General features: G+C 32.0%; 1 protein-coding gene and 1 long non-coding RNA gene across 2 annotated transcripts; one reads left to right on the top strand and one right to left on the bottom strand.

Moving 5' to 3' along the window:
- The first annotated feature begins 3,007 nt into the window (after window positions 1–3,007).
- Window positions 3,008–7,656, top strand: LOC107942251 (probable rhamnogalacturonate lyase B). Its single transcript, XM_041084065.1, has 14 exons — window positions 3,008–3,692; window positions 4,386–4,449; window positions 4,683–4,804; window positions 4,930–4,968; window positions 5,065–5,187; window positions 5,279–5,398; window positions 5,501–5,813; window positions 5,926–6,197; window positions 6,276–6,366; window positions 6,454–6,595; window positions 6,679–6,835; window positions 6,909–7,025; window positions 7,103–7,226; window positions 7,307–7,656. Exons 1-14 carry the CDS (start codon window positions 3,571–3,573, stop codon window positions 7,538–7,540), a joined length of 2,040 nt encoding a protein of 679 aa, XP_040939999.1. The 5' UTR covers window positions 3,008–3,570; the 3' UTR covers window positions 7,541–7,656.
- Window positions 7,657–9,751: 2,095 nt separating this feature from the next.
- Window positions 9,752–13,343, bottom strand: LOC121210843 (uncharacterized). Its single transcript, XR_005906061.1, has 3 exons — window positions 12,998–13,343; window positions 11,598–11,651; window positions 9,752–9,810 (listed from the first exon to the last, which is right to left on the bottom strand). It is a non-coding gene; the product is annotated as an uncharacterized lncRNA (long non-coding RNA).
- Window positions 13,344–13,591: the final 248 nt, after the last annotated feature.

Here is a 13,591-nt window from a genome sequence, read left to right on the forward strand (position 1 = left end):
AGCATGATTTCAATTGGCTTTATAACATAGTCTCTAAGCACATTCGACTATCCGTCATAGTATGACTAATCATTTCAATATAATTCAAGTAGGGTCATTACTCGAAGACTTACCTCAAATGTCGTCGAACGACTTCAATGGCTATTCAATTACTTTTTCCTTCCCTTTATCGGATCTAGTCCCCCTTTGCTCTTGAGCTTAAGTTCAACAAAATTTAAAATAGTCATTAATCGACTATTCAAGTATTACTTTCAGAATAATATATATATTGATCCGACTTTCACACACATAGATTATAGTAAGCTTTATAATAATCCATAAATAATTCATTGGCAAATTTTCATTAATGTTTACAACAAAATCACATATTCACTACGAGCTGTTTTCCTGAGCAGTAGTTACTAAATTATTTATAACTGGAGCTACTAAACTCCAAATCACTTGCCGTTAATTTTCCCTGAACATAGACTCGTATATCTTCCATCCATAAAATTTTCAGAATTTTAGGCTTGGCCAATCAATACCAGATTTTTCTTAAAGTTTCCCCTGTTTCACTGTTTGACTATTCTGACCACTCTTCACTACGAATCCAATTTCTCATTTTACAGAATTCAAAATGTGTTGTATTTGATCTCATTTGAAACTAGACTAATTAAGGAGTCTAAGCATATAAATTTTATCTTATAATCATTTTTGTACAATTTATAATGATTTTCTAAAAACAGAACAGGGAATCCAGTAGTCATTTTGACTCAGACCCACAATACTTCAAATATCTCAAGATCGGCAACTCTTTTGTTTTTATAGTTTCTTTTGTAAGAAAATAGACTCTTCAAGCTTTAATCACATAATTCACTCAGCTTCTAATTCAACTCCTACAAATTATGGCGATTTTCCAAAATCACCTTACTGCTGCTGTCCCCAAACAGATTATTACCAAATCAAATACTAACATTAGCATTTCACCTTAATAGCTAGCTTACCAAGCCTTAATTTAACATATAATTCACACATATCATATTCAGCTATATATACATTTATCATATTTCCATTTCAGCATATATAACTAACATTTATTCCGAAATTTTAATATCTAATTGCTTATAACTTTCTTCGGATGTCGTCGACTAATTGATCGGCTACTCAACTACTTTCGATTTTCCCCGATCTAAATCCAATTTCTTGGTTTCTTGATCTTAACATATTCAAATAAATCTCGTTTTAACATATTTTCATTCAATTTAGTCTAATAACGCATAAATGGGTAAATTACATTTTTACCCCTAATATTTCGCACTTTCACAATTTAGTCTTTATTCCACAAAACACAAAATACACAAAATTTGGTCACACTCCTTAAGGGCCGAATCTTCCTAGTACCCATATAAGTCCATACATTTCATTTATTTCACCTTTGAGTCCTTCAAAAATTTATTTTTGTAATTTAGCCCTAACTACTCAAAATCACCAAAAACTTCAACACAAACATATTAATCTTTAACATATCTTTCATTTTTCATCAACAACTATCAAAAAGCTCAAGCACTCATCAATGGCAAAACACAAAATCATCATCAATTCACAAAATTGAACCATGGGGTTTAAAGGACACAAAGCAATGATATCAAAAATGTGAAAATTATCAAAAACCAAACAAAAGACTAACCTTCCTTAGGTTTCAAATGACCGAATGCTATCCTCCTCTCTTCCTCTCTACAACCGGCCAAGATGAACAAGGTGATAACCTCCCTCCTTCTTTTTTTTTCTTTTAGTATCCTTAATATTTCTTTTATCATTTCTTTTCTTTTACTTAAACTAATGTCCACTTTATGGAAATTTACCACATAGTCTAATATATGCTCCATCATGGCCGGCCACTATGTATAAAAAAGGGGTATTTGACATGCAAAGCCAATATTTTCACTCCTTGCTTAAATTGGTCCTTATAAATTACCCTATCACATTTTTTTAAAACTTTCTCACATAAGTCCTATGGACTAAATTCACATGCAATTGACTAAATCGAAGCTTGAAATTTTCCACACATTCATAATCACATATTTTAGACAATAATATCACATTCAAACATTTCGGTGACTCGGTTTAGCAGTCCCGAAACCACTTCCCGACTAGGGTCAGTTTTGGGCTGTCACAGAAATAAAGTACAATTATATTGATAAATTTAATAGTTGGATCGTAAAAATATTAATTATATAAATAGTTACATAAATGTGTAAAATTACTTTAGTTTTGACACTGTATAAGTTGATCTGTCCTCGAAAATTTATAATTTAAACTTTGTAAAAATAATTTTTTAAAATTAAATTTGAGTTTTATTACCGGTATAATTACTCTAAATCTCACCCCTTAAGAATTGAAAAATATAATTGAATGCTCCATTTACATCGAATTCAATGCGATCCACCAATTACAATGAATATAAAAAAAATGTCTATCCCTTTATAATTATAAACATTTATACCTAAAATTAATTATTAAATGACCTTCCGAACACTAACTAAATAAAATTCTCCTTCTATATGCTGAATGATTAGAATCCATCTTCTGTATGATTATTAATTAATAATTTCCCATATTTAACCTTATTTATAAATGTTTACTTTATAAAGAAAATATTATATATTTCTTTTATTATAAAATATATTATTTAAATTAATAAAAACCTATTATATATATTTTATTTATGAAACAAAAAATCTCCGATGGTTTCCCGTAGATAGAACATGTTTTTTTGTAAAAGATATGAGAAAATAACCGTAAAGTCAAAATATTCAAAATAAAATAAATGAGATTTTATTCTTGTAGATATACTGTTTTAAATTTAAAGTTCAAATTTTAGATAAGATTATATTTTTTAAAATTTTAAACAATATTTCTATGGATGGTGATGTATATAAATGGACCTAATTGTATCAATGAAAGCAAGCTTTTTATATTTTAATTTTGTTAAGAAGAAAGCAAGCACTTTTAACTCTCTATTCTTGTATCATATCATTATAGTTTCTTCCTTAAGCTCCAATCCATGATCAAACCGCTGTAATTAAAAAATAGACAATTAAAAGAATCCGTTGAACTTTAAAAATTGGTTTATTTTTAAGATTTATCTTCTTTTTTTTTTAAATCAACATGGCCAATTTATTTATTTATAAAATAAATGACTCGACTGCCTGCTACAGAGTATATACATGCATATTTGTATACGGTATATATGAAGTCCAGCTGACTGTAACATTATGGCTTCTGCACGTTTTCAAAAAGCATTAAGAAGAAATCCCTTGCCACATTTTATAACGAAAAATGCGAGTGTTTACGAGAAACCCTTTGTCTAAGCAGGAAATTCATTGATTTCTCCTCTTTTGTTTCCTTTTGCTTCGGAACCATTGAACGTTGTCATGTTGGACTTCTTTCCATTTATGTTGATCCCCCAAAGCTCTCTTTCATTTCATTACCAAATTTTTGGGATTCTTTGCATTTAAGGCTCTGAGCAACACATTACACAATTAGTATTTGAACCCTCTTCTTATTGTTCCATCATTTGCTCTACTAAGAATGATGGAGAAGGAGGTGGTGCTAAACCAGACTCACTCCAGGCACACTCTTTTATGGCTAATTATCATCTTTCAGTTTTCATTGCTATTTTTCTCGGCTTTCTCTGCTGAAATCACAGCCAGGTTCGTTCTTTCTTCTCCTTCCACATTCTCCCATGTTTTCTTGCCCTGTTTTGCTCTGTTTACTGCTATGAAAGTAAATGAATGTTGGTGTTTGAGTTTTGTGGACGGAGGAAATAATGCTGAGAGAACTTTGCTCCCAATTAGTGACTCACACTCTAGTTTTAGGGGAAGCTTAATATGACTATCTGACATCGGAGGAGGTGAGACAAAAAAGAAAATCGCTGATTTGTGGATTTGCTTGCATGTTGAACTTCGGGTTGGATTCTTTTTTGTTCCATATATGTCTTTTTCTTTGTCTATTTCAATTATCTTTTTAGACCTACCGGTTTTAGACACCATGACTTTTTCACACTTGACCTACAGCACAAGGCATAACAAAATTGTGAAACCTGACTAACTTTTAGTAAGAGTTGGTAACACTTCTATGGCAATGATTTTTGGGTGGCAAAAAAAATTCCCTCTAAGGTACCTTTGGGTTTACATCAACATGTGAATGCATGGTTTTTACTTATTATCATTACTATTTTGTCTTTAGTATCAAAATATTCTTAAACTGGTTTATATCTTTCCAAAATAAGGGTTTGAAGCATGGGTTTGAAGTTCAAACTCCAAATTTGACATGCACTCCATTAAAAACATCGACATGAAATATCAAATTTTATATAAATATATATATTTATGTTTGAATTGCAGAAAAATCCTCAAAGATAAAAGCAAGAAGTCTCCCAAAGTCCGTTTGGAAAAAACTGATGAGAAAGTAAGATCAAATTCTCCCTCTCCTGTCATTCCAAGCTTAGTATATATGTCAATAAAGATGAAAAAATAGTTAAGTTTGCTTTTCTTTTGTAGCGCAGCATGAAAAATTTGAAATAAAATTAAAATATTTGAAAAAAAGGAAAAGGAATGCATGGTTAACTTAAATTATTTTTTTTCTCTCCATTTATTATTGAAATCATAGTATTATTATTGACCAAATGGATACTTTTTCAGGTTATTATTAATAATGGAATTGTTGAAGTAACTATCGAGAAACCTACTGGTCATTTGTTAGGAATTAAGTATAACGGAATAGATAATGTGCTTGAAACCAAAAACGACAACGATAATAGAGGGTATGCAGTTTTAAATTGTTTCATTTTTTCAACTTTTCTATTTCAGGAAAAAAAAATCAGTTTTAAAGTAAAAATCCAATCAAATAGATTCAAATTGAAATTCACTGGTTCCTTATATGTTTTAGGTACTGGGATATTGTGTGGGATCATGATATGTATGACAAGTAAGTAATTCGCCAATTTTTACATTAATGATTTAATGAAACATCATCTGTAATATCTTTAATTAACGCTACTTTTTTTTTTTAAAAAAAAATCAGATTAGCTACACGACATGTCATTATCATTACAGAAAGTGATGAGTTAGTTGAGCTTTCCTTCACTAGAGTGTGGAACAAAACAAAAGACCATGACATCTCAGCTCCTGTAACCGTAGACAAAAGGTTGGCGGCAAACATTCACCGAGATTGAATATGGAACTTGGAAGGCCAAATTTATGGTGCTTTTTTTGCTTTGATTTTAACAATTTTCCAGGTATATAGTACGGCGAGGAGTTCCAGGGGTGTATATGTATGGTATTTTCAAGCGACGAAAATATTTTCCCCATACTTATATTCATCAATTAAGGATCGTTTTCAAGCTCAAGGAAGACAAGTAAAAATTACGGAAGATCCAACTTTTTTTTTTTTTATGCCTAGAGACTTCAACATTCAGGAAACTAACACAATTGAATGTTTTTGTGACATATTGATTCAGGTTTCATTTCATGGCGTTATCAGACACGCAACAAAGGATCATGCCTAGACGAGAAGATCGAGAACATAGCCACTGTCAGGTTCTTGCTTACCCAGAAGCTGTTTTATTGACTAATCCAATCAATCCGAAACTCAAAGGAGAGGTTGACGATAAGTACCAGTATTCGATTGAGAGCAAAGATAACAAGCTTCACGGGTGGATAGCGGATCACGACGCTGTCGGCTTTTGGATGATCACCCCCAGCGATGAGTTCCGAACTGGTGGCCCGCACAAGCAGGACCTCACTTCTCATGTTGGTCCTACTGCTCTCTCCGTAAGTCTACACTTACAAACCAACTCAAACATACATACATACATACATACATACATACATATATAAATATATATAATGAGCTTGAATTAATGTGATTGTTTTGATGATGTAGATGTTTGTTAGTAATCATTACATGGGGAAGGACATTGCCGAGTTCTACAAGGAAGGAGTGGCTTGGAAAAAGGCTTTCGGCCCTGTTTTGATCTATCTAAACTCTGCAACTTTTGATCATGCTCATCGTTACCGAAAGTCACTGTGGAAGGACGCTAAAAAGCGGTTGAGTAAAGAAATCAAAAGCTGGCCTTACAGTTTCGCTGCTTCAAAGGATTATCCTCATGCTGATCATCGAGGAGAAGTTAGTGGTCAATTACAAGTGCGAGACAAGTATGTGTCTTTTCTTCTTCTTCATCTAATTTATTTAGTATTCCCTAAGCTTATCTTTGCTTTATTTTCTCGGCTCAGATATTTGCACAAGCAATTAATGAAGGCCAAATCTGCCTTCGTGGGGTTGGCAGCGCCTGGACGTGCAGGATCATGGCAAACTGAAGGAAAGGTTAGTATCTAATAGTTTTAACTGAGCCTAAATCAGTCAAGAAGATAAGATAACAAGGTTATAATATTTTCATTTTTTTATTTTCAGGGATATCAATTCTGGACTCAAACCGACAGGGCTGGTCATTTCAGTATAAAAAATGTCCGACGAGGGAAATATAACTTGTATGCATGGGTCCATGGTTTCATCGGGAACTATAAATTAGACCGCAACGTCAGTGTCCATCCAGGTTAATGAATTTCCTAGGTCGTTGGGCTATTTGAACTCGGTTTTATCGGAGACATTCATAGACATACATATTTCTGAATGCAGGACATAAGAAAAACTTGGGTACACTTATATATGACCCTCCAAGAAGTGGTCCTACATTGTGGGAAATCGGGATTCCCGACAGAACAGCTGCCGAGTTCTTCATACCTGATCCAAATCCAACATTTGTTAACTCGATCCTCAACCATGAGGGTGAAAAGTAAGCTCTTTTGCTCAAACCTTTTTGCCACCCAGATTTCATTAACTTAAAATCATGTTTCTTAACGTAACAGATTTAGACAATACGGATTATGGGATCGGTACTCAGATACTTATCCTCACCATGATCTTGTCTTCAAAGTTGGGGCTAGCAATTATTCCAGGGATTGGTTCTTTGCTCATGTTCCCAGGTTCCATTTTCAACTCACATTTCCCAGGGTGTTTTTGTTCTTAAAACTGGTTTTGGTGCTAATATTTACAATCACAGGCGCACAGGAAACGATACCAAGGCAACCACATGGAAGATCAAATTCAAACTGCAGGAAGTGAAAAAGTCTGGAAAATACACTCTCCAAATGGCCTTGGCAGCCGCTAACTTTGCTGAGGTTCAGGTATAAACACTAACAAATATCACATCCTCACCCATCATTTATAAGTGCTACTCTTTTACTTTTCACATCATCTTTCATAGGTTCGAATCAACACACCAGATGGTAGTCCCCATTTTACGACGAACAGAATCGGGTACGATAATGCAGTAGCAAGACATGGAATTCATGGATTGTACAGATTGTATAGCATAAATGTGCCAGGGAAAGGATTACGGGGAGGGAACAACACGATCTTTCTAACTCAGACAAGATGCAAAGATGAATTCATGGCAGTTATGTATGACTATATTCGATTAGAAGGACCTGCAGTTTAATCAATTACCTAATCATGTACTAATAGGAAGTTGCTTTATATTCTTTCTGAACATGGTTTAACCCCAATTTTGGCTAAAATAAGTACATAAAATGAGAATAGGAAATAGTTGTTTGATATTGCTCATCGGCTTGCTTTGCAATCTTTGATTTCGGAAACTATCCTACTTTCGCAATTGCAAGATAGACCAATCCAGTCAATTGAAAAGAAAGTTACCCTAAACAAGCCAAATCAGAACTTGATAAAATATTATAGCTGAACTTTAAACAAAAACCCTCACTACAATGTTCGTTCATTACAACTGTTTATTTTTTTCAATGGTAACTGTACCTGCCCGGTCTGTGTACAGCAAACAATTTTTTACAAAATTATGTGTTAGAATGTGGCCCTCCATGCAGCTCATGCACCAGTCATCAGACCAAGCAGAGCAGGCCAAGACCAGAAGCTGCCGAGCCCTGTGCTGAAGCTGTTTATTTTGTTTCTTTTGTAACCATAGTTTATGTAATGTGTTGTTCATTTTAAACTTAGATTAGTTTACATTTGGAGCACGTTTGGTTCGCTGTATTGGATTAGAGGTGTATTGGATTAGAGGTGTAATGGAATAGAGGTGTAATGGAAAAGCTGTGTAATAGCAAATCAACTGTTTGGTTGAATGTAATGGAATAGAGGCGTAATAGTAATCCTGTGTTTGGTTGAGTGTAATAGAGGTGTAATAGCATAATGAAAAAACTAAAATAACTAGAATACCCTTAGCAGAAATTTGTTTTGGTAAATGATTATTGTTATTGTTATTTAAATTTTAATAAGATTATTATTATCAATAATAAATAATTTAATCATATTTAAACATAATTATTATTAAATATATTTTAATTAAAATATATAATTTAATAAAATTCTTAATAATTAGCATAAATTTGTTTTGGTAAATTATTATTGTTATTGTTATTTAAATTTTAATAAGATTAATATCAATAATAAATAATTTAATCATATTTAAACATAATTATTATTAAATATATTATAATTAAAATATATAATTTAATAAAATTCTTAAAAATTAATATTCTTATATGAATTTACTCAAATCATAATATATGATACTGTAAAATATAAATTAACATAATTATTATTAAATATATTATAATTAAAATATATAATTTAATAAAATTCTTAATAAATAAAATTCTTCTATGAATTTACTCAAATCATAATATATGATACTATAAAAGAAAATTTCAAATAATTAATATTAAATATGATTTAATTAAATATATGATTTAATAAAATTTAAAATTATTATAACTAATATGATTATAGTTTATGAATTTGTATAATTTAAAATAATAATTATTACATATAATTTAATAATAATATATAATTTCATAAAATTCTTGATAATAAAAATTTTCTTATATGAATTTATACAATTTAAAATAATTAATATTAAATATAATTATATAGTGATATATAATTTCATAAAATTCTTAATAATAAAATGTTCTTATATGAATTTACTAAAATCAATATATAACTTGAGAATTATATTATGCATAAACATAATTAACTTATATTAAGAAAAGGTTAGATGAAAATGAAATTGTACATTAAAATCCATATGTTATATAGTTTTACAACATCAAAAAGTTTGAACATTGATATTTAATGGTAAGAAAGAAATCTCCTAACCCATTCCAATCGGGCAACTGAAGGTAAACTAAAGAAAACGATCATTTGAGTTGGATGGTCGGGAAGTTTACTCAATGCATCATACCGCTGATCGTCGGTTAAACCTTCAATTGACCATAAGGCTGAATATAAATTTGAAGCTCTCTCTTCCATATGTTGTTCTGACTTCTGCTGAACTACCACCTCGGAGGCAAAACTCCTACTGATTTGATCGCCAACGGCCTGGATTTTCTCCCCGAACAAAGTGGCAGCCTCATTAAATGAAGAAAACACATTATCACGAGCATCAGATTTCTTCTTTCTCTTGTTTGAAGATGAGGAACCCCCTTGGTCTCGATCTCCTCGCGGATCCGTACCAGAAACATCCATGTCGTCTAAAGAGACGTCAGCTTCGCAGTCATAGAATGTGTTTCTCTCTTCATTCATATCTGTAGTACGTACATCATCAGCATGTATTTCTTCAAGAACATCAGCAGCTGTTTGAGCATCTCTCCCAATTGCTCGATCTCTTGCGTATATGGTAGTAAGCTGGTCATAGTAAGGGAAAGTACGAAATCTGAATTGGGCGGCTTCTTTGTGACTCTAAAAAAATGAGGAAATCATATTAGTCGTAAGTTTGGTAAAAATAATATAATAAAGACTTGAAATAATCTTACCTTTAAATAGGACTCCCAAACCGCATCTTCAGCAACAACGAGCTGCCTATGCTCGTCCCAACCAAAACTGCTATTGTTTTGGCCATTAAGCATGTCGTAGACGATTGACCACTCCCTTTTAAGTAACCTAATCCTTGATTCAATATTAGGTTTCGCCTTCAACATTGCATTTGGTAAAATCGTTTGTAGCATTCTTTCCAACTCGTTCAAATAACCGGCTTTGAACCCGGTATCAGCATTAAATGTTCCAACATTGTGCAGGTCCACCATGCTGGAAACTAATGCTGCATCTTCCTCGGGAACCCATTTTCTTTTGCTTCCTCGAGAAGCTTGAGCATTTGATTCTGGAACACCTGACATAATGATCTTAAGAACAAAAAAAAAACAAATTATATTAATTACTATTTTAATATCATGATTCAAAAGGTCAACACTTTATAAGGTCAACACACTATCAAAGAATTGAATTTGCAATTACACATTATCAAAAAAAAACAGCACAAATTTAGAACACACGAAGAAAAAAAATATAACTTTAAACTAATTCATAGTTAATATTAAAATCTTTTTCACCGGCTTGTACTTATTCCATTTAATTCAAAGGCTTCACACTCATGTATCCACAAGAAATTAACTTGGTTTTTCTTATTTGTTGTAGCTCACATTCATGTTACATGTATTAAAAGGAAATCATATTATGAATGAGAAAAGCTTTATGTATTATGTAATCAACTTGAAATTTAAGATAGAATTAGGTAATAAATTTCAGCCTAATTAATCTTTTATAATTTAGACAACATTATTTTCATTATATGGAAAAAAACATATTAACCATAATATTAAAATGATATACAAGATTTGTTTTATAATTAAGATAACCTTATTTCTATTATAGGGGAAAAGTCATGTTTTGAATCAATTAACATTTGTTTTAAATAACATGTATTGCGTGCATAAAATCTTAATTATAACAATTTAAATTTTATTTTAATAAAATTTATATTAAAATTTAATATATTATGTATAATTGACGTAAATATATTGATTAGTTAATTAAAATCACCCAAATTAATTGACCTAAAATGATATCGTATAAATATATTGATTAGTTACTTAAAGCATGTTCAATGTTTGAACATTATAGTTTGGACATTTAAATTTAAATTTAAATACAATTTCGTATAATGAAATTTAAGATCTAATAAAGCATGTTCTAAGTTTGATCATTGATTAAATTTTTAATTTATGATTAGTTTAGTTAAGGTTTTCTAATTTCAAAATAAATAAAATGAAGATTGAAGATTTAAGTTTAATAAACTTTTATACCATTTTAAATGGTAATTTCATTTTGTAAAAAAATATATAACTTTAATCTCATTTACATGTACAAATTTATTATTAACAGTATTGTATTTACATGTACAAATAACTGTGATTTGAAGCCCATTATTTGTAGGCATAATGCTATTTAAAAACATATAACCTAATTTAAATTCAAAAAAGAACAATAAAATTATGCAGCAATAACCATAACCATAAAAAAAGCTTTAATGAGCATTACAAACATACAAAAAACAGAAGCTGCTACAGAAGCTGCTACAGCAATAACCAAAACCATATTCATTTGGGAAACAACAGAAGCTGCTACAGCAATACAGACATGGAATCAGGGAAAAATACAAGCAAAACCATGAATACCAATGGAAAACTAACCTGTAATGAGCAAATCAGGGACGACTGCGATGTGGAAGAGTTGGAACAAAGAACCTGTAATGGGAAAACTGCTCGGATCAACCTTTTTAAAAAAAAAATAATTATGCTATAGCTAAATGATGTATATCAAAGCACATCACAACCATACACCAATCATCATCCATGAGCCATATCAAACCTCTCACTATTCCCTCAAAAAACATAAACACCAAATCCCAAGAGTACAACACACAGAACACTCAACAAGCAATCCATCAATTAACAACTTTCAAATTTAATTGTAGCAGTATAATTTAAAAGCAAAGCAGCAATTAAGAACGCAAAAAGAGTTATAAACCAGCAAGTGTCCTCTTTTCATTACAATCTGCCTAAGCTTAAACCCTTTTTCTTTTGTTTTTCAATAATGCTGGAAGCAGTCATGGCACATCCATAAAACCAACCATATTAAGTAAATTCAGTGCCTAACATCATACATGTAGTAAGTTGCAATCAGTTAATACATAACAAACCACTGGCCTCTATTTCTCCTTCAATTCATCCCCATTAGCAAACAACACAATCCAGTCATATGTATCATCAGAAAATCATAGGCATGCACTCAATTTCTTAATTTTATGAAGCAAATAATGCAAAGGCAAAGACCGTTCGAACAAAGAGCTTGTTGGACAAATAATGAAACTTGAGATCATAAATAACAAAAATGGAATACGGAAAAAACCAAGCCCCTATACTGTACAGAAAAAGAAAAGCAAAATCTGGAAACAGTTTCCTGTTTATTCTTTCTCCAACTCATACCAAAGATCAATATACACAATAATCTGGATGAAATAAGCAACAATGAATAAAATAAAATAGCAATTTCAACAGAAATTAATCGGTCACAACCCCGTACCAACAATCCAACAGTCAATACTTCCAAGCAAAATCAATCATTAAGAGCTCTAAATTGAACTATCCCAGGCATAATTATCAACACGGTGACTAGAACATGGGCGCTCAATGCCTTGCTAACACAACCAAGGTCTCATTCCCTTCTAAAACAGAAACTACTGCTACCAAAAAGGCTTAAAAACAACAACGCAACCAGCTTCACATGATGTAGTCTAATAGAGTTCCCAATACTACCCCAGAGTCAGTAGTTCGAAATTTACACAAGATTTCCCTTGCATAACATCATCAAATTAATGCCAAAGCCAGAGAGGATTCATGATTTGATATTATATACATGGAAAGCATAACCAATACATAAATAACTTGTAGGAACTAAAACAGGTGACGATTAGGCTTAAAAAAGTAAAGAGAAAAGCATGCAGAGGGGTTATTTACAATTGGGAAAAACATTGGCAGATTAATTTAGGTCAGAATTGGCAGATTAATTTAGGTCAGAATTTAAAACTCACCCGATATTGGATCCTACGTGATGACCCGAAAAACGCTTCACTCTTTCTTCAATGGATTAAGCTAGAATTTCCAATTTTGTGAATATATTGAAGAGAAAAAGAGAGGGTTTTGGTGTGCGGAGCAGATAGTGTTGGGAGGAAATGGGGAAGGGAAATTTGATGCCAAGACGAGAAGAAACGATGACGACAGATTAATCAACGGAATCAGTGGGAAATGGGAGGAGAAAATGATTAGGACGGAAGAGGAGAGGGTCGGGTAGGGAGGGAGGGTAAAACAGAGAGATGGGGAGGGAGGCCGGGCGTAATGGCTAATACAACGATTTGGGAACGGATTGTAAAACACGGGAATTTGGGGATTAGAGGCGTAATGTAATACGCGCGTAATGGCTAATACAGCGAACCAAACGCCGGATTAGGGGCGTAATGTAATACGCGCGTAATCGGGGCGTAATGGATTGGGTAATACGGCGAACCAAACACGCTGTTGATGTAATTTGTTGATGTAGGAGCTGATGACCAACTTTACTTAAGTGTACAAGTTTAGTTTTGTAAGTTCCAATGTATTAGTGGTAGTTGGTATAGATTAGTTGACTT

The sequence above is a fragment of the Gossypium hirsutum genome, chromosome A12 (genome assembly GCF_007990345.1).
Source record: "Gossypium hirsutum isolate 1008001.06 chromosome A12, Gossypium_hirsutum_v2.1, whole genome shotgun sequence".
Classification (NCBI taxonomy): Eukaryota; Viridiplantae; Streptophyta; class Magnoliopsida; order Malvales; family Malvaceae; genus Gossypium; species Gossypium hirsutum.